The sequence below is a fragment of the Doryrhamphus excisus genome, chromosome 9, assembly GCF_030265055.1.
Source record: "Doryrhamphus excisus isolate RoL2022-K1 chromosome 9, RoL_Dexc_1.0, whole genome shotgun sequence".
Classification (NCBI taxonomy): Eukaryota; Metazoa; Chordata; class Actinopteri; order Syngnathiformes; family Syngnathidae; genus Doryrhamphus; species Doryrhamphus excisus.
In genome coordinates, this window is record NC_080474.1 from 17989420 (window position 1) to 18017247 (window position 27828).

General features: G+C 39.7%; 1 protein-coding gene across 2 annotated transcripts in view; it reads right to left on the reverse strand.

The window, feature by feature from the left end:
• Positions 1-27828, reverse strand: part of tanc1b (tetratricopeptide repeat, ankyrin repeat and coiled-coil containing 1b) — a 99194-nt gene that overhangs the window by 25355 nt on the left and 46011 nt on the right. For both annotated transcript variants that reach the window (XM_058082079.1, XM_058082078.1), the window contains exons 5-12: positions 19894-20042; positions 15032-15221; positions 11632-11970; positions 2277-2399; positions 1914-2195; positions 1671-1825; positions 991-1222; positions 733-899 (exon numbers count right to left, since the gene is read on the reverse strand). In XM_058082079.1, the coding sequence (XP_057938062.1) occupies positions 733-899; positions 991-1222; positions 1671-1825; positions 1914-2195; positions 2277-2399; positions 11632-11970; positions 15032-15221; positions 19894-20042 (1637 nt within the window). The remainder of the gene's footprint in view (positions 1-732; positions 900-990; positions 1223-1670; positions 1826-1913; positions 2196-2276; positions 2400-11631; positions 11971-15031; positions 15222-19893; positions 20043-27828) is intronic.

Consider the following 27828-nt stretch of genomic DNA (forward strand, 5'->3'; position numbering starts at 1 on the left):
AAAAAAAAAAATGACAGGATGACTGAGAAGCAAGGGACAGAGGATGGATGGAACGGTAGCATGAGGACAAGCAGGAGACCTTTAGCTGCTAAGCAGAGGTCTGATCCCACAGTTCACATTTCAATCTATGTGCTGGGGATTGGAGAAATCAATGCATCTTAATCCTCCAATCGTCTGCCTGTCTGAGGCCAGAGTAACATCGCTCGGCAAGATAACGCGTGAACTCATCTCACACACACATACACGTACAATATATGTGCACAGATATATACGTATGTAGGACTCAACCAATAATATCAGTCATAATCCACAGAATAGGTGAACACCCCTAAATGTGCTGCTGGAGTTGAACACTAAAAAAAAATAGAAATGGATCATTCATGCTTGTGATACGGTATAAACCAGAGCTGGGTCCAGGGGCTATTTTAATCCCAAGCCTCGTTTATTATGGGCCTGTGGGACGTAAAATTAAACACTAAATAAAATTAAACACTAAAAAAATGAAAAAAATTGGCACAATGTAAATATAAGATACAAGTTTAATGAAAAGATTTTTTTAGCATTTTTGAAAAAAAATATATATATATATTTTTCAAAAATATATATATAAAAATATATAATATATATATATATTTTTTTGGTTGAAATTTTTTAAATATATATATATATATTTTGAAAAAAAATGTATATATATATATATACACAAATGTCAATTTTTTTCCCGTTGCTTACCAGTAAGCTGACTCGGACAGTGACCACCACTTTTAACCAAGGAGGAAACTTGGGTATGATCTTGGTGATAAAGGAGGCAATAGTGTCTCCATAATCTGGTTTATGGAATTCAGCTTCGTTCAGTCCGTCTATCAAGATGATGAGATCCTCCTCTGGAATCTTTCTTTCTGTAACGGTAAAGTACAATGACATTTTATATGTGACTTTTAAAAGGCCAAACGCGACAAATTCAAATATTACACAGCTGTAATAATTTACCTTTACGAAGGTTGCCCAGAGGCTCGAGAACGCCTCTCCGGAAAGCAGCCATAGGGTCTTGAACGCAGGAGCGCAGACTGAGCATGCTCTGAAGGTGAGGCTCTTTCAGCAAGAGTTCCCGATATGCGTTAAGTTGGTGTGCTCGGCACAGCAGAGCGGCGATGCTGTGCACAAACTCCGGTACCAAACAAGTGTAAGTGTTGTCTGCTTGGCAGTAGTGATATGCCACAACCTGTAACACATGTAAAAAGTGGGGATTTAGTGAATAGTACACAAAAATATTATTGCATAGCTAAGATTTTAGGCATGTGACTGACTATAATAGTGTCTGATTAAAAAAATGAGAAGCACCTCATCTGAACTCTAATAAAAAGAGCATTTCCATCCCAAATGAGTATAATGCAGAGGTGCTCAAATGAGCACAAGGAAAGAAGAAGATGTAGTAAAGACAGACGAGAGATGCCTGGGGAGTAGCACGACTCCTGTCCTGTCCTCCTGTTCTAATTACAGTCCAACCTGGAGGAGCTGACATACTTTCAGGGTTCAGCAGAGGGGGGGGGTGGTCACCTCTACTGGCTTTACCTCAGTTGCATGGCTGCCTATTCATGCGGTGTTGACCGGTTTCCCAATCATCAAAGCCTCCAATCCGAAAAAAAAAAAAAAAAAAAATGAAGACGTACCTTAGCGGCCAGCCGTTTCACAGCCTCTTCCCTACGTCGCTGGATTTCGGGGGTCCCGGGGCAGCTGTTGGTTCTTAATGTATTGGTAGCACTGGAAGGTGGAGTGGGCTGTGGTGGCTGGCTAAGAGGAAGTTCTGAGCTTGACCCTCCGCCACCTAAATGAAGCAAATGTTTTCCTTTTTATAAATGCAACATTCTGCAAATGAGGTAACACTTAAAAAAAAAAAAAACTTAATTAATTACTTTTAGGGGAGGCACTGGGACTGTTAGATGCAATCTGCCGCATGCGTCCGCCATGGCAGCTCAATGCCACAAGCCGGGAGATGATAGCCGTCTTCCCGTAACCCACACTGCCCACCACCACTGCGCCGTGGCTCTCTGTGGACTCGCTGCCCTTCAAGACATCATCCAGCTTCTGGAAAAGCCAATCCCGGCCCACGAACACAGAATCCATGGTGATGCTTGGCACCTCAAACAATAAAGGCTTGAGCATGATGTCCACAGGCTTGTAAGGAGAGAAACGACCTGAAGTTGGAGACAAGAATTAGCGTCATTGTACTTAAAAAGCATTGACATTCTAATTCAGTAATAACACACTGCGGCCACCTTTAGAGTCCTGAGGTGGCCTCCCGCCTGTATTGTGCCAAGGGAGGCGAATGGATGTCCGCAGGGGTGTGTTGCGTTGTTCATCGAGATAACTCAGGTCTTCCAGCTTTGTGGAGCTGGTCGCTATAGACACAGAACAAAAAGAGAAGGAGAGAGAGAGCGAGTGAAGCAAACACTCTGTTGTATCTTGATTTGTGCAATTGTAAAATCGCAATTTCAGAAATAAAAAAAATCTACAGCGAGGTTTTATAGCATATTTGTTGTCTCGGAGAGGAGATAAGAGGACTTGCGTGGATTACTTGCAAGAGTGTGGAAGTAGTAGAACATAGCCCATGTCCAGGTCCTCAACACCACAGGATGGACGACGGAAAATTTGTTGTATGGGTTTACATTTGAAACGATCAATGAATTCAAGGCAGGGTACACCATGGACTGGTGGCCAGCCAATCACAGGGCACATATAGACAAACAACCATTCACACTCACATTCATACCTATGGACAATTTGGAGTCGCTAATTAACCTAGCATGTTTTTGGAATGTGGGAGAATGCATGGGCAGAACATGTAAACTCCACACAGAGATGGCTGAGGGTGGAATTGAACCCAGGTCTCCTAGCTGAGAGGTCTGCGCGCTAACCACTCGACTACCGTGCTGCCCTGAGCCGAACATAACATTTTTCAAGAGCCGTTTTGGGGAAAATAATTTTAAAAATAAAATAAAATAAAAGGCTGCACGACCGTAAAGTGGAAAGTGGTTAGCATGAAGGCCTCACAGCTAGGAGACCCGAGTTTGATTCCACTCCCCGTGCATGCGTGGGTTTTCTCCGGGTACTCCGGTTTCCTCCCACATTCCAAAAACATGCTAGGTTAATTAGCGACTCCAAATTGTCCATAGGTATGAATGTGAGTGTGAATGGTTGTTTGTCTATATGTGCCCTGTGATTGGCTGGCCACCAGTCCAGGGTATACCCTGCCTCTCATACCAAAGACAGCTGGGATAGGCTCCAGCACCCCCGCGACCCTCATGAGGATAAGCAGTAGAAAATAAATGAATGAATGAATAAAATAAGACTATATCCATATTTTAATCCTAAAACTGCCACATTACAATGAACAGGCTCTTAAACTGCTTGATGACTCTGCTTCAACGATCACCACGATCTTATAATTAACCTGACTTGCTAACGACTTTTGAGGTACTTATTTTTGTTACAGAAGCAAATCCAAAAGTTCCAGAACAAAAAAGATCATTGCATGGTTCTTCTGCACTTCTTGGCTAACCTCTTTCCACAGCTGGCCTCACGCAACCTTCATGCAATCTTTCTATGTAAAGTGCATCCAATTTAGGCTCTACTTGAAGCTAAAAAAGAAACAAAATGTCTATTTCACCCTGGACTTGTTGTTTTTGATGAATGGTTCTAGCATCAAACCCTCGCTTCCTGTGCGCGCGTGTTTGCGGATCTGGTTTTGGATAGTGTGCTGTAGTCTGCTGTATGTGGCAATTTGTTGTTTTTCTTGATGTTATAAAATTATTATCCTGTCCTGATTGTTACATAGTCAAATATGACCATTTGAATGCAATCTTATGCTTATCTTATCTTATAGTATATATTAGTTTTGGGGTTGTGAAAGGATGCGGGATTAGGGATGTTAGGGGAAGTTCTTTTGTCCTGATAGAAATCATATACTTTCTTGTGTGAACAAAAAATAGCGCCCTCATCTCCACACTTGTTTCCTAGTACCCCCCCCCCCCCCCCATAAAACAGATCATACGAGGGAAACAATTTGAAGCAGTGCAATGCTTCAGCTAATCCTGTCCCATAACCCATAGCACAGAACAGACCACACACCATCTGTAAGACAACCAGGCAAATGCCAAATAACGTCATATTAAGTCATAATTCAAAATAAACTGTGAGTATAATAGTTGGGGAATGCGTTTCCTAAGTTCTAAGTTAAATATACAACGCTACTTCCTGAAAATAAAATAACGAGGAGACAGTTATTCCACATATTTGTCTCTGATCTGAAGATCTGTGCAGATAATAAAAATGTGCATTAATGTGACAAGGTCTGCCCACCATTGGCTGTTCCGTTGTTGAACAATGCAATCACCATGGTGACGCATGTGATCTGTCCTGTTGAAGGGCAGAATCGAAAACCACCAAGTGCCGCTTCTACTTTCTCAAGACATAGACCGCCACAAACACTCGACTCTTCTGGTTCTGTTACTTCCTCTGTGGAATGGCCAACTAATTAAAATGCCAATCCATCAACGAGTGACTAATTGAGGATAATGACATCAATAAACTTTGATGCGGAGTCTAAACCAATAAATAAAAGACTGACTAATAAACAGCATTGACTATTAAAAAAATCACCGGGCTTAATCAAAGTAGTAAAATCCAAATAAAATAGCTACTTACATCCTGAATCAGAAGCAGGAGTTGTGATGGGAATTCTGGTTTGTTGTTCCCAGCATAAAAGTAGAGAAGTGGGGTGCAGCTCCTTAGCTAAATCTCTGGAGAGTGCTCCCAGTGGATGAGCTCACTGAGGCCACAAAAGCAATTGCTGTGCCCGAGTGCTCCCATGCAGGCACACTGACAGCATTCAGCTGCTGAGTGGAGGGCTTGGCTGCTCTCTCTCTCTCTAACACTCACAATGGCTAAATGAATGAGACACTTTGCAATTGTCACCATGCTTATCCCTCATACCACTAACATACTAATACCGACATCCATGCACCGGCAGGAGTGGAAATTGGAATTGATCAATGGTAGAATTAAAACAAAAATGACAAAAGTAAACATTGTGTGGACAAAGTCCATTTTAAGAGCAAAAGCCTCGCTTATCCTTTCTGAACTAATGCTTTCCGAATAAAAAACATTTTTTCATTTTGCTCAGTGATCTTGTTCATTAGTCACAATTCCTTAAAAGCCAAAAAATTCCAGCTTGATAACTTTACATCCCTAAAATTGCTTGAAATCACTTGCACTCAAAAACACCTTGCACTCCTCTACCTTCTTCTTTAAGGATGCCTGACAAAGTGCTCAGGCCTGGAGACACAGTTGGTCACTCCTACCGACATCAATGCACCTCTCTAGAATGGGATTTTAACCCGGCAGGAGTGGAAATTGGAATTGATCAATAGTACAATTAAAACAAAAATGACAAAAGTAAACATTGTGTGGACATGGTGAAAATGGTTAAAGTCCATTTTAAGAGCAAAAGCCTCGCTTATCCTTTCTGAACTAATGCTTTCCACATAAAAAAAACATTTTTCATTTTGCTAGGTAATCTTGTTCATTAGTCACAATTCCTTAAAAGCAAAAAAATTCCAGCTTGATGACTTCACATCCCTAAAATTGCTTGAAATCACTTGCACTCGAAAACACCTTGCACTGCTCTACCTTCTTCTTTAAGGATGCCTGACAAAGTGCTCAGGCCTGGAGACACAGTTGGTCACTCCTACCGACATCCATGCACCTCTCTAGACTGGGATTTTAACCCGGCAGGAGTGGAAATTGGAATTGATCAATAGTACAATTAAAACAAAAATGACAAAAGTAAACATTGTGTGGACATGGTGCAAATGGTCAAAGTCCATTTTAAGAGCAAAAGCCTCGCTTATCCTTTCTGAACTAATGCTTTCCACATAAAAATATATATTTTTTTCATTTTGCTAAGTAATCTTGTTCATTAGTCACAATTCCTTAAAAGCAAAAAATTCCAGCTTGATGACTTCACATCCCTGAAATTGCTTGAAATCACTTGCACTCAAAAACACCTTGCACTCCTCTACCTTCTTCTTTAAGGATGCCTGACAAAGTGCTCAGGCCTGGAGACACAGTTGGTCACTCCTACCGACATCCATGCACCTCTCTAGACGGTGATTTTAACCCAGCAGGAGTGGAAATTGGAATTGATCAATAGTACAATTAAAACAAAAATGACAAAAGTAAACATTGTGTGGACATGGTGCAAATGGTTAAAGTCCATTTTAAGAGCAAAAGCCTCGCTTATCCTTTCTGAACTAATGCTTTCCACATAAATTTTTTTTTTTTTCATTTTGCTAAGTAATCTTGTTCATTAGTCACAATTCCTTAAAAGCAAAAAATTCCAGCTTGATGACTTCACATCCCTAAAATTGCTTGAAATCACTTGCACTCGAAAACACATTGCACTCCTCTACCTTCTTCTTTAAGGACGCCTGACAAAGTGCTCAGGCCTGGAGACACAGTTGGTCACTCCATCACCTTCACTTGTCATCTTGAAGGTGTGTTTATGGTTCCTTTTCATGTCGGGACACTGCCATGGAGACCTGTTTCTCAAAGGGGGTTTCACAATATCACAGTACGTTTCACAGTACACGCTTCCCTCAATGACCACATCTCCTCAGAATCAGCAGAACTCATGCTCAGAACTCAGAAAATGATGCTTGAAGTATATCTCCGGTGTTATCCCTTGAGGAGATATGTTCGTATTGTAATAAAAATGCTTATTGAAATGTACACTACTTGTAAGTTAAAGTAACCTCCCAGCAATCTTCTGAAGTTTGTCATGTTCTTGAGATGCTTAGCTGCCACTTGATGACTTTCTAAACCAAAAAAAATCCAATTTCCTGCAGACAGACGGCACAATTTTCATCTCCAGAGCACAAATCCATCATCTATTGCAGCTACCAGACGAATATAACACTGTGTGGATATATTTTTTTTATATTCATAATCATCCTAAACCTATTACATCTGCCTATTAATATTTGTATTAGTTTTACCATAGTTTAATTATATTTATGTATGTTTATAGAGTTTTCATTAAATGTCAATGTGATAGTGTTGGTTGTTTGGAAAAGATGAAATCATCACAATGAATTCCATGACAACGGAAATACATCCCAGCACAATTACACGTATACAGTATGTGCATATCTACACCAAATTAAACTTTAGTCACGCTGTTGCAGCAGCTTGATACAATTACTGTGTCCTTAAATACGTCAGACTCACAGATCAGGTGAAGATGACTTCAGTCCTTCTAATAACACCCAGATGTCACTAAATGTTACCATGTCATCAACTTCTGAGCTTATAAGAAATAACATATTATTGGAAGGATGCAGCCGAACAAAGCATTCTCGCTACACTGAGGACAATAGACCTCGAAAAGAAAAAAGAAAAGGAAAACCTTGGAGTGAGCCGTACCTCATCCTGAGCAAGACCACAAAAGCTGTGCTGAATAGCTGCATGCCACAGACAAAGTGTTATACCATTCCACAGTCATCCTAACCCCGACTGAGTATCAATCTACAACAAGCAGCTCACACTAAGATCTCTTAAATATGGGATTCCAGTGGCCAAAAAAACAATATGGCTCCTTAGGCTTAACTCAGATATGTCATTCTAAACACCTATAATTAAGGGAATGGTTAAAATGGAGTGGAAGACAGGAAACTCAGTCATGGTCAGCGTTTGAATTGTAATAACCTTTGACATGGAAAGTAGAAAATAAGATGTCAAGTCAAGTCTAAAAGGGCTTAAAGATGTACTGTTATCATTGTTTTCATTTTACAGAAATACTTTTTAGATTTGGCTTTCATCACAGAGACATCTGGAGTGTTGTTATTAGAGTATGTACTGTATTAGTAAAGTACCTTCAAAGGCTTAATAAGGTTGTTCTCAGACACATTGTCTATACCAAAGAATGTAGCGCTGTTGCCAGACGAAGAGGTGAGATATGAGGACTCAGAACCAAGATCAACTGGAAATTCCCACTCCTTCTCGGTCTGTGTCTTGCATGTTTCCGCCCACAGTCCAAAAGCATGTACGTTTGTCAGGTACTCTTAATTGTCCATAAGTGTAAATTCATTCATTCATTCATTTTCTACCGCTTGTCCTCTCGAGGGTTGCGGCGGTGCTGGAGCCTATCCCAGCTGTCTTCGGGCGAGAGGCGGGGTACACCCTGGACTGGTGGCCAGCCAATCACAGGGCACATATAGACAAACAACCATTCACACTCACATTCATACTTATGGACAATTTGGAGTCGCCAATATTTCCATCACTGCCTCTGTTACTAACTTGAAAACATATTTATTAACATTTATTTAACAATTCAATACACTCATATGTGACCCATTCATCATTGCACTAAAATTAATATATCTATTAATACGTTTACTCCTGTTTATGCTTGTTAAACTGTCATTTTTTACTCTACTTTTTGTATACTTTTTTAACTTGAACTATTGCACTGAAAGGAGAAGCTCTCCAATCTTGTTGTACATCTTTTATAATGACAATAAAGGCCATTCCATTCCATTCCATTCCAATTAACCTAGCATGTTTTTGGAATGTGGGAGGAAACCGGAGTACCTGGAGAAAACCCACGCATGCACGGGGAGAACGTGCAAACTCCACACAGAGATGGCCGAGGGTGGAATCGAACTTGGGTCTCCTAGCTGTGTGGCCTGGGCGCTAACCACCCCACCACCGTGCAGCCATAAGTGTAAATGTGAGTACAAATATTATTTATAGTATAAATAGTTGTCTAATGTGTTCAATCCAGGCTGTATGTTTCCCATTGCGAAAACTCAGTTGGGAGAGGCTCCAGTTTGACCGATAAATGGTAGAAAATGATCAAATCAATTAATGATAATTGATACCAGTGCAAGAAATACTAAGGATGTAACAATCCACCCATCAGTTTTCTATACCGCTTATCCTGTGGGCAAGCTGGAGCCTATCCCAGCTGTCCCAGCGAGGGGGGTACACCCTGGACTGGTCGCCAGCCTACCATGTCATCACTTGCTGATATCATTATTGATAGAAAAACAAATAATTTATTACATTATACATTATCTCAACATTAGCCAATATGAACGGTCAAATGTTAACGAATATCCCCAAAAAATATTTGTGAAATTTGTGATGACATTAAATGTTTGAAGAGACATTATCCAACGCAAAACAATGTTTTTTTTGCAGACAAAGTACATGAGTAAATGAGTACATTGTATTTTCTTCATTATTAATAGCTTTAAGAAATAATTCATTCATTTTCTACCGCTTATCCTCACGAGGATCGCAGGGGGTGCTGGAGCCTATCCCAGCTGTCTTCGGGCGAGAGGCGGGGTACACCCTGGACTGGTCGCCAGCCAATCACAGGGCACATATAGACAAACTTAAGAAATAATATCATGTATAAAATACAACACAAAAGTAAGACTATCTTGAGCAAAGTGTATGAATGAAACCATCTTCTCTTGTCATTGATTTTCTCCCTACGGGGTTCATTGTAAAGCGTAAAATGTGAGGTGTGAATTGTGAAGGTGCCCTAAAGGGCAACGCTGCATAACTATGACATCAGCCCATAAACTCTTGGCACACACACACACACACACACACACACACACACAGAGAAGCATACAAATCCACACACATGAACTGTTAGATGTTTCCTAGCCTGTTAGCTTTACGAGCCTGTGTGTGTCTCCTCCATGTCAGGGGACATGTAAAAAGGTTCAAGACTCTGGGGGATCACAGAAGACGTGAGTCAAGGACAGCTATATAATTGGAACGTGGGCATAGCTTCAGTGGAACATATTGTGTGCAAAAATTTATACACAATAAAGGCTTTTTTTGTATTGATTTTAGTACAACTTTCCTATGATGCCTCAGGCTGTCTGATGTCAGACTCAGCATCCAGTACCCGGTATGCATTCAGATGACCACTGTGATATTTACACTAAAGCAGTCCTATAATTCCCTTACTTACAGAATCAAACAATTCTCCCACATTCAGCAGAGAATAATAACTTCCCAGAGGGTATGAGATCTACTCTCCTTCAGCGGAAGCTACAAAATCATGACAGCCTTTCATAATTTCATTTCTATGGGCTCCTGATACATTCATAGCGTTTAAAAAATATGCTAAAATAGCAAACAAAACTCCAAGGTCAAATGCAGTAACAATATAAATACTCGAGAAGGGGTGGGAGAGACCCCTGGGAATGAAGGAGGGGGAGGAATATCAACTGTCACAGCTGCGTGGATATAAGCGTTCAGTCTTAACAGGCACAATTCAGGAATGCAGAACGGAGCAGTCATACAGTGGCTTGCAGTAAATCAAGATGACCAACAAATAACAGATGTATAATTCTTTACTTTTGTCATATACCACTTTCTTAAATTTCATTCATTCATTTTCTACTGCTTTTCCTCATGAGGGTTGTGGGGGGTGCTGGAGCCTATCCCAGCTGTGTTCGGGTGAGAGGCGGGGTACACTTTGGACTGGTCGCCAGCCAATCACAGGACACATTTAGACAAACAACCATTCACACTCACATTCATACCTATGGACAATTTGGAGTCGCCAATTAACCTAGCATGTTTTTGGAATGTGGGAGGAAACCGGAGTACCCGGAGAAAACCCACGCATGCACGGGGAGAACATGCAAACTCCATACAAAGATGGCCAAGGGTGGGGAAAGACAAAATAAGAAGCCAAAAAGTTACCACTTCCACACAAAATAGGAGGAGAACTCATTCATTCATTCATTCATTTTCTACTGCTTATCCTCACAGGGGTGCTGGAGCCTATCCCAGCTGTCTTCGGGCGAGAGGCGGGGTACACCCTGGACTGGTCGCCAGCCAATCACAGGGCACATATAGACAAACAACCATTCACACTCACATTCAGACCTATGGACGATTTGGAGTCACCAATTAACCTAGCATGTTTTTGGAATGTGGGAGGAAACCGGAGTACCCGGAGAAAACCCGCGCATGCACGGGTGGAATTGAACCCTGGTCTCCTAGCTGTGAGGTCAGCACGCTAACCACTCGACCGCCGTGCCACCTCTCTTAATTGTCCATAAGTGTAAATTCATTCATTCATTCATTTTCTACCGCTTGTCCTCTCGAGGGTTGCAACAGTGCTGGAGCCTATCCCAGCTGTCTTCAGGCGAGAGGCGGGGAACACCCTGGACTGGTGGCCAGCCAATCACAGGGCACATATAGACAAACAACCATTCACACTCACATTCATACCTATGGACAATTTGGAGTCGCCAATTAACCTAGCATGTTTTTGGAATGTGGGAGGAAACTGGAGAAAACCCACACATGCACGGGGAGAACATGCAAACTCCACACAGAGATGGCCGAGGGTGGAATTGAACCCTGGTCGGCTAGCGCTAACCACTGGACCCTTTCTTAAACTAGCATAAAAAATTCCCCCATACTGGTTCTGACAGTTGTTTACATTTTAACTGATAGTCAAAGCAACGCAAGAGATATCTGGATGTAAGGTTGTTAGGCTTCAGTGAAACGTACTATAAACAAAATGATTACCTGCTACAGAGTTGGGCCTCGGCATCATCAGGAGAGAGGATGTCTGTTGGGAGTATTGATTTAATCCCTCTGACATGTGACATGATGATTGTGGCGCTCCGACACCCGCCGTCGCCGATGTTCCACCATGCTGCTGCTGCTGCTGGTCTATCCTGGCAGTGTTGTCCGGCGAAGTGGCAGACGCACTGTTGGAGTCTTCTTCTGCCACAGGAGAGCAGGTGTCAGCCCGCATTGTCTGCGCCAGGCCATGGCGGCCATTGCCTCTCAGGCTGCCATCCTTGCTCCACTCCAGACTGGAGCCGCTGCGGTCGTCATTTTCCGAGGAACTGGTGATAGTGGCTGGGAGGCGGATGATAATTTTAGTTTTGCTATTATGGTGACATGCTATCAATTAGTATTATTATTATTATTATTACAGTTTTGAAACAGTTGACAAAAGAAGGATCCACTATAATGGAATGGAGTGTAGCCTTACAACAAAATAACATTCATTCATTTTCTACCGCTTTTTCCTCACAAGGGTCGCGGGGGTGCTGGGCGAGAGGCAGGGTACACCCTGGGCTGGTGGCCAGCCAATCACAGGGCACATATAGACAAACAACCATTCACACTCACATTCATACCTATGGACAATTTGGAGTCGCCAATTAACCTAGCATGTTTTTGGAATGTGGGAGGAAACCGGAGTACCCGGAGAAAACCCACGCATGCACGGGGAGAACATGCAAACTCCACACAGAGATGGCCGAAGGTGGAATTGACCTAGCTGTGAGGTCTGCGCGCTAACCACTTGACCGCCGTGCCACCAAAATAACATTGGTACATTAAATGCAAATACACTGAACATATAGAGAACCGCACTGCTGTGTAGTCAGACAAATAATGAACACTAAATTTCCTTAATGAACAATGAAAATTAACCATCATGTGATCAATTGCTCAATCTAGGATCACAGTGTTCTAAACTCTTATTTCCACAGCTGTGTCACAATGAGCAAAACGTATCTGCCTGGACGAGTTCTACATGTAGCTCAACTTCCCATAGCTGAAATCTATATTATAATCAACATTTGAGTCCAAACAGGTGTTTTGCTCACATGAGAACAAATCCTTTAATCCCCACAAAGGCCACTCCACTATCAAAATGTGTGAGTCGAGAATCGGAGTCATAAAAAAGGCAACGCAAAAACGGTCACACCAACCTTAGAAGAGTCAATGAGTTTATGCACAAGTAACTAACCAGCCAATTAATCTTGATATTATGATACTGCAGTAATACGTCAATATTTTCACCATGAAGAACATCTTGTGCGTTTTGTAGAAGAAACCCACTTGAACCAAAAATATATATCAAAGACTCCATAATTCCACCAAGGAGCTTTACCACAATAAAGGCAGATTATTGTGCTTTCAAATTCAGAGTCTTGAGTCAAACATCAAAAGGGCAAAAACCGGTAATCGTAGTCAAGAATCTCACTGGTAGGAACAGCATAGCTTTTGTTTTGTTTTCAAATGTTCCAGTCTTGGTAAGGAGCTCTTTCAGAAATGCTGTAAAAATCCTTTCACAAAATGTATAGATTTTACACAACTGAGTCAGCGGTACATTGGAGTACACAGTAAAGACTATAAATATTACTACTGCGTGTTTCCTCCTGACCGGCAGTCAGTGTTGCCACTGTTGGTGTGTACCGTTATGACAGCATCCATACATTATTTATCAGCTCGCTATGAGTAGCTCTGCGGGACCAGAATGACTGACTCATGCCAATTGCGGTCTTTGAAAATGGAGGTCTCTGCAGTATTGAACATTCAACAACTGTTGTGTTATGGCTTTGCAATGTTTTTTTTTTTTTTTTGCAGAATCACCATTCACCACAAAGGATGACAGGGCTCTACATTAAAAACAAAAATGACTTGCCAATGGGAAATCCTTAAGGTGAGAACTACTTGAGTACTACTACAGTAACTACTACTAAAATGAAAATAATAATGATATCATCTAATTTTTGTGGCATCACATGATAATCTCAAATAAAGATGAAATGATTATCATTTCTTGTGGTTGTTTTCCTACATAGATCATGACGTTGCATGGAAATATGGATTGTCAAGAGACTTCTAGGAAACATTATTGAATATGAGACACATTTGTGTACTAGTAAAGTGTTTTTAATCCAGAAAAAAATGCTCAATGGCCAAACAATAATTTGTGAAGCAAAGGTGAGAAATGGAAGCGCTAGATTTTGTAGCTTGTGCAAAATCAGCACTTGGTATTGGATCTAATCCAGGGGTGGGCAAACTACAGCCCGGGGGCCACATGCGGCCCGCCAAGTGTTTGAATACGGCCCAAAGTATTTCATTGAAACTTAACATACAACCTAGCATTATGGTACAACCTTGGTAAACCATGGTACAAGTACATATAGCTGATTGCACTACATTTTTACAGATACAATAATTCCAGGTGGACTGTTACGTGTAAAATATATAGTATGCACCCCCCCTTCATCAATTTTGTTAAATCAATGCGGCCCGTGAGTCAAAAAGTTTGCCCACCCCTGATCTAATCGGTGGTTTTTCATTGTGAGTACTTCAAATTGTCACAGCAATGTGATTCACTCACCTGTGCCATCATTTGATTTGCTGCCCGCTAATAAAATACTTGTTTAGGAGGCACTGGTTCATCACTTTTTGCTGTTTTCCTTCACAAGTTGTTGAAGAATTAGACCATGTTGGCAGAGACGCCATGATAGATGTTTTCCTAGTCAAACCATCCCTGATTGGTTTAATCGCGAACAAGGGTGAATAAGGGTGTGGGTAAAACGCGGACTGTGGACTACGGCAATCCGTGTTTTACCAACACCCAACAAGAACCGCTTTTAAAAAAAACACTTGCCCGACGGGAATATCACTGATTGGATTTACTTGCCCCAATTTTGTTTTAACTTGCCCCGGGCCATCGGTACATCGTTATTGTCGAGCCCTGGATGATATAATGCAAAAATAAAAACAATCACACAAATCAAGGTTCCAATGCGGTTCCTAGTTGGTGGTTTGCTATTGATTTTTTACAACCTAATAACCAGCTAATGTTTAAAATGGGGAAAAAGAAAAGCACTGATGAGCTTGAGTAGCTTCATCGATGGGCTGTAAAGCCAAAAATAACAATGACAGGTAGTCAGTGTGTCATTAGGGGCAGTTTTGACTGTCTGGAAAGAAATTGTTGTCATTGAGACAGACACCTAACTAACGCTATTGAACCGCAGGTCCCACTTTCGGTGTGTACAGTGGTTCATTATCAGAATTTCTAGCATCGTTTTTCTGATACAGGACCACGGGTATTTCACGACTGGGTCAATGTAGTTCATTATAAAAGACATTCCTCACGACTATCTCTTACCTATTATTCCACTGTCCTTACTCTCGAGTGTGGAGCTGGGGCTGGTGATGGTTCCGCAAGGGCTGGCGCGACTGAGAGGGGGGCGGCTTATGGTGCTGTTGAGTGTGGAACATGGGCTGTCAGTGCAGGGCGATGCGGTGCTGCTGGTTAGTGTGGAACAGGGGCTGATACCCTGGCTTGTCATCGAGCACTGGAAAGGAGAGAGTGTTAAGGGTTACAAGAGGAATGCGGAACGGTAAAGTAATATTAGGTTAGACCAGGGGTCGCCATTAAAAGATACATTCTCCTTTCTCTCCTCTGCTACTAAACATTACACAGCTTATAAACTTTCAGAAGTGTTTAATCTGACCTATTCCAGCAACAGAAGTGCAAAGTACATGTGTAGGCCTGCTTTGGAATCATTGCGAACTGATTATGGGATGCACTCAATTGTAATCTGATGCATGTTCAAATGAAATAAAACCATTACCATTTAAACACTGACATACACATATGTAGGGCATTTTGGGTTTTTCACAGAATTTGTAAAAAAAAAAAACATAGCCAACTTTAACATGAAAAGTGTCATAATACACACGTGCATATCAGAGCTGTCTGCTCAATACTGTTGACATCACTTGACTCATCACATGTGGGCTAAATTAAAGCTGATGTTTGTTGTCATTCTGTTGGTCCTGTCCTTTATTGTATTTGTGTATTGATAGGTATGTATTTAATTTTCTAAATAATTTCCTTTTTATTTATGAATACATTCTGATACCAGGACACACTGGTAGCCTCTCAACCTTGCCTTGCTCATCCAGACCTGTGGTGAGTCGGATATTTTAAAGTCAATGCACTTTTCCATTATCAAATCACAGAGGCTGGTGAAGGGAGCCAGAAAGAAGAGGCTGAAGAGCCGCATGTGTCTGCAGAGCCATGTGTTGTCGACCCTTTGGCTCGGGGTCCAGTTGTGTTTTATAGGTTAAAAAATAACATTCAATTATTCATTCATTTTCTACTCCTTATTCTCACGAGGGTCGCTGCGGGTGCTGGAGCCTATCCCAGCTGTCTTCGGACGAGAGGCGGGGTACACCTTGGACTGGTGGCCAGCCAATCACAGGGCACATATAGACAAACAACCATTCACACTCACATTCATACCTATGGACAATTTGGAGTGGCCAATTAACCTAGCATGTTTTTGGAATGTGGGAGGAAACCGGAGTACCCGGAGAAAATGCAAACTCCACACAGAGATGCCCGAGGGTGGAATCGAACTTGGGTCTCCTAGCTTTGTGCAGCCTAAATAATAATAATAATAATAACACAACACAATATAAATATTTATATGTGTCCATTCAACTGTGTTATAAAAACGGTTAATTTGGACTTTGTGTCAATAGAAATGTCCCCCAAAATATGTCTTGACTCAAGACAAAGTGGTGAGTGGAGGCGTGGAGTAGAAAGGAACAATCACTTTTTCCTACAGCATTAAAAAAAAAGCCTCAGTATGCATTTGCTCCAGACAGGGCAAACCCATAACTAAGGGTGCAAATATATGCAGCCCAATGCAGCAGTGGAGGATGCAGCAATTCAGCATTTATGATTTGATGCAGATGAAAATTAAAAGAGTCTGTTTCAATTGATCTACAATGAATGAAACATTGTTATCATAGACATTTGTGTGTTTTACTAAAACACTAGACAAACTAAAACACTAGAAAGGCATGGATGGCCATGCATACCATAGAGAATCATCAAAATCCTTGATGCAGTGCCATATGAGTTCTTTTACTAAACCATCAGGCCCTAACATTAAGCTCCAAACCAAACCAAATATAATCAAAATAAAACCACAATCTACACATGACACATCAAGCCAATCAGTTTTTTTGATGACTCATTCTACTGCTGAACTCATAAGACCTGTCAGTCAAATCTCATTTGGAAGCTAAATTAACAAACGGATAAATGCTGACTGAAAATAATGATGAATAATGATGTTCATTAGTGATTGGTGTGATGTGACAATTGTGTGTGCCTAGAAAAAAAGGGAGGGATAGCACATATTTCCTACTATTTCTGGATGTCTTTAGTGTATTCCATCCATCCATCCATTTTCTATATAATGAGAAAATGATAATGATAATAATATAATAATAAAAGCACAAATACTGCGGATTTCAGAAAACAACAGATGGAATGATACAACACTCTACAAGAAGCAATGAAGTCCATAAAATTAAATAATTTAAAAAAAAATCAAAAAATTGTCACAACTATAATAATGAAAATGGTAATATTAATTATCATTATAATAATGGTGATAATAATAACAATAATAATGGTAATATGATAAAGATTATAACAATAATGATAATAATGATAATAACAATAATAATATTACAGTAATAATAATAACAGGGGAAAACAAGACAGTGGCATGAACATGATTATATCAGATAGTAAATAATGTAAATAATGGAAAGTCATATTTTGATTGATGTAAGAAATGCACTGTAATGTTTCATATATTTGCCCAAATAATAAAAAAAAAAATCCTGACTATGTGACCTTCATGCTAACCACTCAGTCTCTGTGTGGCCTAATATTAAAAGTACTCCCTGTCGCTGTTCTATTTGAGAAGCACTGCAGTACACTGGTATTTTACAATGAAATAAGTGTACTTCAATGTATACTTGAGTTTCAGACTCAGTTGTCAAACAATGTCAAATGCATTGGATTCACTATGCAGGTTTGTTGGTCCTTTTTCTGCTCTTCAAATCTAAAATGAATGAGGAAGTGCAGGCTGATATCAATGTTTTGAAGTATGAGTTCAATTCCAAGACTGAAATGTGCTTTAGTGTATGCCTAAATTATACCTACATTAACTCCAGTCACTCACGCAGTACCCAGAACACAGGAAGTAGATTAGATACAAAAATAAAACACAACATAACACAGTAATAAAAACAAAAGCCAAAGCACAATCAACATTCCCATCTCAATAGTAAGACCACTACAAGGATTTGTTGTTATTTGTTTCTGTGGATCTTAGGCTGTACTGTAGTGGAGTGTCTTTGGACATGAGTCCGGACTGTGTGTGTGTATGTGGTTGCGTCCACAGAGGACAGTGATGAGGTTCGGCCGACAGTAGCCTGTTTTGCTTGAGACTGCTGATCGACCACCTCGTTGTGATTCTTACAACGCCCACGTTGACGTTACAATATGATCAGCATCCTTAATCATGTTAGTGACAGTCTAGCGACTGAGACATGTGGGACCAATATTTAGCACATAGGGTGTTCTTCTGTGGTTTACCGCACCGTTACTCATTCTCAAATAAGTCTTGTGTTTATCAAACTTAAGTTTTTCATTAATATACGGGAGTGCGTATGTAATCATGGAATGCCTTAACACGGAATGCGGTAATAAAACAGGTTTTCATTTGTTATTTGATAAATGGTTGTTTGGTTTCGCTGTATGTTCAGAAGAACATAGATCATAGATTATAAAAAACAGAAAAATGAATAAACTTTGCTTTGGTTCCGATTTTCTACAAGAAAAGCTCTGATAAAACATTCCACTGTTCTCAAATATCTTAATTTTTATTTTTCTACAAAAAAATAAGATGAAAAATAATTAAACAAATCAAGAATAAAGAAAATCAATCAATCAGTAATAAATAAATATAATAATAATAATAATAATAATAATAATAATAATAATAATAATAATAATAATAATAATAATAATAATAATAATAATAATAATAATAGTAAAACGGCAAATAATAAAAACTTAAGAAACCACATATAGTTGGTGGGTAGACAAATTATTTTTTTCAGATTAAAATGAAGAAAGCATTATTAGAGCCCTGTAGACATGACAAAACACGACTATAGTCACATTTATACTCTTTTTATTTACAACATATTGCGCAACTGCAGGGTCTTTGAGACACATGCTAACTCGCAAACTAGAGAGCTAAATGGTAGCCTTCAAGTTATTTCCTTTAAACTTAAAAACGCCAAAAACCTACCACTTCCACACGGATAGGGAGGATAACTATTAACAGTTATTTAACCTTTAACATGAACATTAATCAAACGTAATAATTTTTTTTTGGGTACATGATACCATACAGCATCCATACGCACTAACATTAAACTTTCATATCAAGGCGGGGGCCTCAAGCTAGTGTCCTGCGGGCCACATTTGGCCCACGGGCCGCGTGTTTGAGACCCCTGACATAGATCATCTCATTGTGTTAAAACGTGAATATTGTTTGGCATCGGACAGCAAAGATCTACAACAATAAACTCTCGAGTTTTACCAGGAAACATCCTCTCAGATGTTATGTAAATATACATTAGGAACATATAAACAGTTTATCCTCTTCCATGGTCCAAACATTGCCAGTATAGTTGTTAAAGAGGAGAACGGTGGACTTTGCTTCTCACACAACTCTTCATTACCAAAGCTAAACAAACTGAAGCTCATGACCACCAAACATAACTCTATTTCTGGTACTGGGCTCAGACACTGTTGTTGCATACTCAAGAACCCCTGGGACAGCACTCAAGTTACTGACACACATGCTGTGGAATAGCTGGTACTAGAAGTACGCAACATGCAGATAAATGCATCACAAACACGGTTTTTGGGTTAGAAAAAAAGTCAAAAAGTTGGACTTACGTCATCATCATCATCCAAAAGATAATGCAAAGCAGGGTTAAAAAGAATCAGCCAAAAGTAACAATAATCCAATCCGCTGAAAGCATTGCCACAAGTCCTCCCCTGTCATCCTCTCTATCACTTTATCTTTGTGCTGCAGCATTCGATGCAAAAGGGGAGGAGTTAGCAAAAAAATGAAATACCTTCTTTTCATTCTTCTCGTCCATGGGTATGCGCGCCGAACCTGGGATGCCTTCTCCCAGTAAGAAGCCCAGCCTTGTCATCAGTTCCTGAGTGGCGGGGGAAGAGGAGGAGGAGGAGGAGGAGCTTGGCTGTTTCTCTGTTTGCAGCTCTAAAGGACAGAGAGATAGGCTCAACGTTAGAGGTTTGATTCCCTCTCTCTACTGGAAAAACCTGAGCATTGCTTATAAACACCGCGTTGCACCATCCAGCTGGGAAGCAGCAAGAAGAGCAAGTGTGTGTGTATTTTTTGCTACTTGTACTACATCACCTTGGCGGACACATCTGTACACATAAGGCACCGTGATTTTGATAACAAAGCCATCAATTCACTTTTTAATACAGTAAACCTCGAATATATCGGATTCAATTGTTCCCACTGGTTTTGTCCGATATAAGCGAAATCCGTTACATGCGTATACCGGAAAATGTCCGTTTTACGCATATATCGGATTTATATCCGGTATATGCGTAAATCGGATTTTATCCGTTATAAAAAGGCACTTCCTTGACTATGTTTCCAATGTACCTGGACGCGCATGCAACGCTGCAAATGACGTCGTATAGCGGCCTGTCACGATTCGGCGAATCGGAGCGCCACGATGCGGCCATCCGATATATGCGAGGGAAATTTAATGGAAATGCATTGGAACGGGACTGGAGATTTTGTCCGAAATAGGCGAAATCCGTTATAAAAAATCCGATATATGCAATGAATTTTTATTGGAAATGCATTACAGAAAAATTGGTTCTTTTTTATCTGTCCGTTGTGAGCGAATTTCCGATATATCCGAGTCCGATATATCCGAGGTTTACTGTACTAGCTGCAACAAATGATAACTTATGTTAAAAAATATAGGCATATTATCGCTGAGTTAGTTTATCCATAATCAGAACAATAAATATGATAGTGGCTTCTCTGTGTGGGTGTAGCTTGAGATGTTTGTTCACAATGTAATCTTTGCCGCGGGAGAGCTTAATGTCAGCTGACTGATGTCAGATATGACATCTCTAAAATCCAAACCCAAACTACCGATCAATGTAATGAGCACCACTTGTATAGATGGTATTTTTTTTGAAAAATTACAGGACTTTCTGTATTTTTCCATCACTCACACATGAAACCTCTGAGTATCACTCAGTGGATAGCTGTTTGCTCCAACACTGTGTGCAGTTTTTTGGTAATGGTAATGGTTTTATTTCATTTGAACATGCATCAGATTACAATTGAATGCATCACATAATCAGTTCACAGTTCCACATGTCCAAAAGGAGTAGGAAGAAGCAAAGCTTATTAAATCCTACCCCTCCATCTGGTACTTTTACAATCAGTAACTGTTACATTTGTTCACTTCCTGCTTTCCATAATACAGTTTATTTTTTTTTTTTTTATAATGCACCTCGTACCAATGTACAAGGTGATATGAGCATCCAATGACATAATGGGTACCATAGTAAGTGTCAATATAGTGATATGTATAGCACATCATGACTGGTTCAAGACTCTTCATCCTTGTATTTAGCAAACATCAACTGCTTGTATTGTTTCTTGAATTGGCTCATCGTTGTGCATTGTTTGAGGGTCTTACTCAATCCATTCCATAGTTTGATTCCACATACTGAAATGCTATGGCTTTTTAACGTAGTCCTAGCATATAAGTGTTTCAAATGTACTTCTTCCCTGAGATCATATTTCTCCTCTCTTGTAGAGAAGTATTGGATGACATTTTTAGCTAATTGGTTATTTTTAGCCTTATGCATTATTTTAGCTGTTTGAAGATTAACTATATCAGCAAGTTGAAGTATTTGTGATTTTAGAAATAAGGAGTTAGTATGTTCTCTGTAGGCGCCATTATGAATTATCCTTACTGGCCTTTTTTGCAGTACATTTAGCGAGTGAAGATTGCTTTTATAGTTATTAGCCCATATTTCCACACAATAAGTAAGATATGGTAGAACCAGAGAGCAATAAAGAGTGTGGAGTGATTTCTGATTGAGAACAAATTTTGCTTTGTTCAATACTGAAATATTTCTGGACACCTTATGTTGTATATTTGTAATATGAGGTTTCCAGCTCATATTTTCATATTTTCTTTTTCATTTAGAGCAAACTTGAGGAATGAAATGCTTAAACTTAAATTCCTTAAACCAGGGTTTCCCAAATGTAGGAATGGGCCACAAAAGTAGTCCCAGGTCAGCTATTATTTGATTGTAAAAGTATTATATAAAGTATTGTAGATTTTAGTAAGTTTTAGATCCAGGCAAAGCATTGTAAATTATATAAATCCACTTTGTCTCTGCACACTTTAAATTTAACACTATAAAAATGGCTGCAACGACCAGACCATGTTTCTTTCAGAGTGTGATGTTTTTACGCCAGTGGCTGTTGCTGCAAGCAAAAAAAGTCAATTCCTCTACATATTCCTTATTATTGCTATAATAAAGTGCCAGACAGAAATGGCACCGTATCCAATGTGTTCTTATCAAATCCCTGACTTGAAAAGACAAAGCAGATACTAGTCTGATCAAGAGAAGAACAGATGGGACGAGAGAGACAGAGGCAGCCATCCAAAGTGCACAAGCTTATTAAAGTGCTCTCCATCATCACCTCAGCTCTTCGTTCACTCCTTCATTTGCTCCTTTACCCTCCTTCCTCCACTTCTGAATGGTGCTGGCAGTGAATCTGATTAAACGCGAGCCTGCCCAATGGCAGAGTCGACGGAGAAGCCTCCGTGAATTAAAAAGCAAGCCGAGCGAGAGTTGCACATCGAAAACTGGCATGAAAGTACTCTTAAAGAGAAAATGACATCTTGAGTTGCCAAGTTGTTTATGTCTGATAATTTGTCAGCTTGTTAAAGAGGTTGCTTCCTTAACGTTTGGATTTTAAAGCCAAACCGACTAGTAAATGTTGCTTTAAAGACCTTTGAATAATAAAAAAAAAAAACGGAGACCGCATTTTAGTGTTCATGCAGTGCAGTGTAAAAAAGTTGTATTGCTATATTGATACTGTAATTTCCTTCTTCTATTCAATCCAAAGCTGAATCTCATACAGTCTCCTTTAATCAAAAGCACATAACAACCAAGGTCTGTAATTTATGTTTTTTTTTGAGTAGTGAACATCCAGCAGCTTTGCACGTTAACATCATTTAACGTCATTTCCATCATTGGTATTAATGCTAACTGAGGAGTGTGTTTACTATTATTAATGCATTGGTTCTGTTGCTGCTATGTAGCGCTGTATAGACCAACTTAAAAAATGACCATGCAGTCTACTTTCTCATGGACTCCAAATAATTAAAGTGACTATATTTTAGTATGTACAATGATTTTCACATGTAATGCTCACTTTTTTCGTGGTCTAGGTCAGTGTTTTTCAACCTTTTTTGAGCCACGACACGTTTTTTTTACATTGGAAAAATCTTGTGGCACACCACTAACCAAAAATGTTACAAAATGTCTCGCGGGCCGCGAGTTTGAGACCCCTGGGTTAAAGGAATATTCCATCCCTGTTCAATTCTTTCCGTTTGAGCAAATAAACCAAATGCAATTGGAATATTTGGGTCCATGTATACTATTGACATAATGGCTATTGATATAATATTTGCAAATGATGATTAATAAATGTTAATTATAAAAAGTGATATTGGATAATTCCTCACGGCACACCTGACGGTTTCTCAAGGTACACTAGTGTGCCGCGGCACAGTGGTTGAAAATCACTGGTCTAGGTAAATAAATGCCCCGACTCTGATTGAATTATACTTACACTGAAGTCATATTTTCTATTTATATTCTATTCATATACTCTGATATATAAATAATAAAAGATGTCTGCTATGTTAGCGTCAAGATTTTGCCTTGAGCTGTTACCTTGCCTGGAGTAGTCTTATCACGAGAGGAATACACGAAAGTATAACATTTTTAGTGCTGCATATTAAAAATAAAAACAGAGGCCACCTCTAGAACACAGCCTTTAGCGCTGCCATTCGTCTATAAACAAAAGTGTAGACAGCTAAGGCCTTGTAAATTTATCAAATAAATATACTGTATGAGTGCAATAAAAGTGGCCACCAAGAGCGGTAATGAAAGCAATATTATAATGCTGCACTCCCAACAAGGACAGGGGAAAGTTATTATATCTCATTATGGATTCTGTTCAGTACAATGACATTAGTATTGTCGGACCATTAATGAACACAATTTATAGACTTTGAGATGGGCTTAAATATGTTCTTGGTTGGTGTTCAACCCTTCCAGCAAGTTTAATGAAACATTAGGCTGGGTGGTATGACTGCCTCTAATGGTACTAAATAACCTCTCTCATCTTGATGAATTAACTGACCCTGTGGGATCTGGTGCATTCAGTGCAGGTGCATTTCTGATGTGCTACAATGAAATGTCAAGATTTGGGTGATAATAGTTGAGTGAAGAGATTATTACTACGCAACAGTGGTCCTCAATAGACGGCCCACTGGCCACATCCTGTCCGGCAGAGATTACTCAAATAATTGAAGTTAGTTGAACAAGATAATATTCCGCTATCAACTCTTAATAGATACTAAACATTGACTGGATGCAAATATATGCATTACCAAAAATGCAGTGGGGAAGCTGAATACCTACGCACACGCAAAACGTTTAATTATTATTATTTATTACAAATTATTTAAATTATATGTGCAATTTACTGTTCACGCTGTACATATTTGATGTCATCTATTTATTCTGCACATTATTATTATTATTATGATTATTATACGGGAGCCAGGCAATTACATTTTGTTGTGTTATTGTGCAATCACAATAAAGAAAGTCAGTCTATCTATCTATCTATGTATCTATCTATGTATCTATCTATGTATCTATCTATCTATCTATCTATCTATCTATCTATCTATCCATCTATCCATCCATCCATCCATCCATCCATCCATCCATCCATCCATCCATCTATCCATCCATCCATCCTCTATCCATCCATCCATCCTCTATCCATCCATCCATCCATCCATCCATCTGTCTATCCATCCATCCATCCGTCCATCTGTCCATCCGTCCATCCGTCCATCCGTCCATCCATCCATCCATGTGTTTACGTAAGCAGGAGAAATCTCACTTTTATCTGTACTGCACAGACTGAACTTAAAACTGAAAAAAACAGGAAATGCAATGAAATGGAGCGCATACTAGCGTATTGAAGTGTCAAATTGCATGTTGAGTACTGTAAATTTGTACATGTTGGCAGGGCTGCACTAACACGAAAAACCTCTCGTGAATGAAAATCTGACAAATCTTAAGTAAGTTTGATCAAATGTAGAATTACTACAGCTGCTTGGACCGCTGCGGCTGTTGAACGAAAAAAAGCATCTCAGCTCACAAGTGTCACTGAGCCAAATGTAGGTAGAAGGGTTATAGTGTGTCTCCACACAACATAGCGTGATCAAAGTTGTTCAAATTGTTTAGAATTCAGTACTAAGATACCTAGGAGTAAAAAGAACTATACATGCAAGGAACCACTTTGTTTTTCCAAAAACTAATGAACTGAAAACTGGGGTAAAACAAATTCAACAACACCACCACAACACGTTTACAAGCAGGTGTGAAATTGCAGTCTCGCGGTGCAACGATGGAAGAATCAAGATGGAGTAAAGAGAAGAATGGAGGAGGTGAAGAAAAAGTAGGAATACACCGGCTCTTTGGAGCTGTCTCGGCCTTCTCCCTGCTGAGAATACAATCCAGCCGGTGCTCATTAGCAGCTGGAGTTTCACTAGCAAAAAAGAGTGAGGTCTGGTTTAATGAACCCTTGATGAGAACATGCATCCTGCCTCCTCGTTTGAGTTTAAAGGTACCGGGTGATGAGCCCCCTGAAGCCATTTCCACACATTCTTATGTTATAAAAACAATGTCTGCAAGAGCATTCACACATGGAATCCAGTATGCCGAGAGGTGTGATGTTGATAAAATGATACCACTGAGTACAATCTGGTCCAGTCTGACAAGACCAACCATACACAAGCTGATATTTTGACTTCAACGGTACATACAGATAACATTTCATTAGTCATGTTGGCTTTGTGGTTACGAGTCGTGTTTGGAGCAACACTTTTCCCCCAAGTGAGAGAACAGGCCCAAAATATATTTGCAATTCACACAAGGCTGCATTTACTTTACGACCGGTCATCGTTTCAACAGACAATTGTTGACAAACATGACCTCAAATGACTGAAGTACCAAAAATATTGATATGTTGATATCACTTTTTCAAACAGGACCACATAGGTTTTTCTGCCTTAATAATTAGAATTAATTTTAATTTAAAAACAAAAAAAAATTCAAAAAAGGGGCAAACACTTTTTCACACCACTGTACTGTATATATAAATATAGCCCGCAGTGTCAAACGGTACATGTAACATGCCTAGCTAAACGGTACCCTACCGGAAAAGTCATTAATCGCTGTCCGCCTCCTCCCCCTGGCAACTCGAACCACTAAAGTCGTCTTCTTCAGCGTCACAAATGAACAGCCTCATAATTCCTTCGTCACACATGTTGTCAGCCTCTCACTCGCTCTCACTCTCCTTCATTATCGCTCTTGGAGTAACTTTTGTGTTAAGGCAAATTATATATTTAAATTGAGGGATACTTTTCATCTCGCTGTAACCCTCCTAGGGCTGTAATGAGCGGTTGATTATTTTATCGATTAATCCCTAAATTAGATTAAAAAAAAGCACATTTCGCACATGTTCGCCTCTAGCATTATTACTTGATTACTCGATTAAAAAAATACTGGATTAATCATCAATTCATCAATTAATCCTTGCAGTTCTAAGTCCAGCCTTTTGAAACCCGTTAGTGATAGTGGACAGTTGATGGTCCAAAAATTCCAAGCATAAGATGTAGTAATTCTACACAAATTTAAAATGTATCAGAGATTACTGCATGAGACTTCAAAACGTGATACGGCACACCCTTGACTGGTCTTTTCAAAACCAGTTTTGTGTAAATGCCCCCTAAATATTGAGAGATAATTATCGCACGAAGAAACAGGTGTTAAGTGTAGGCCCTATGTCTCACTGGAGAGCGAACACCATGATTGACGGGACCGGAGGTTCAGACTTTGATTGACGGAGACAAGAGTCGTGAAAAGCATAGCTGAAAGCGTGCAAGGACAGTTGACCGCCTGTTACAAATCCACCCATGTACCCAAACCCACAGACACCCCTTAAAATTAGTGTAAATGCACTCGAGGGCACATACCTCAAAGTGAAAAAAACAAAATTCACACACATACACGAGAAACTCTATCCCCCCCCCACCATCAATGTCTACTGTAGGTCAAACACGTTTCCTTTCTTGGCATGCCGCTCCAACAACAACTGGAAACTTGACCAGACTCAAACACAATGCAATGGATGCATTCAAAGTCCACATTGCAAGCTGTAATCATACATCAGTGTGTGGCAGGGAGTGAAAGGAGACACACAATAAGCACTCTGCGTGACAACATGTCAAAAAAGACATTCTCCATTCTAATTTGAATCTTTTAATAGCATACAACAGCAAACATCTCCTTCGGTCATTACTGGTCTCAGGCTGAAAACTTGAAATTAACTTCCAGAGACTTTATCTTTTGTAGGACCAACACGGCTCGTTATCACTGTGTAGTGTCAAAACCTGACATTCTTGGGAAGTGGCAAGCGAGATAAAGTATTGTATGTATAGTGTTGGCCTTTTTAAAGAATGAATATATTTGTGTTTGGTTCTTGTTCAATGTTTTTATAAGACTTTAATAGGATATTGTACAATAAGGGACAATATTACAGAAACACAAAAACAACATCATCCATCATTTCAAAGCTGTTTACTATCTCAGTTTTATATCTTTACAGTGCATGGCAA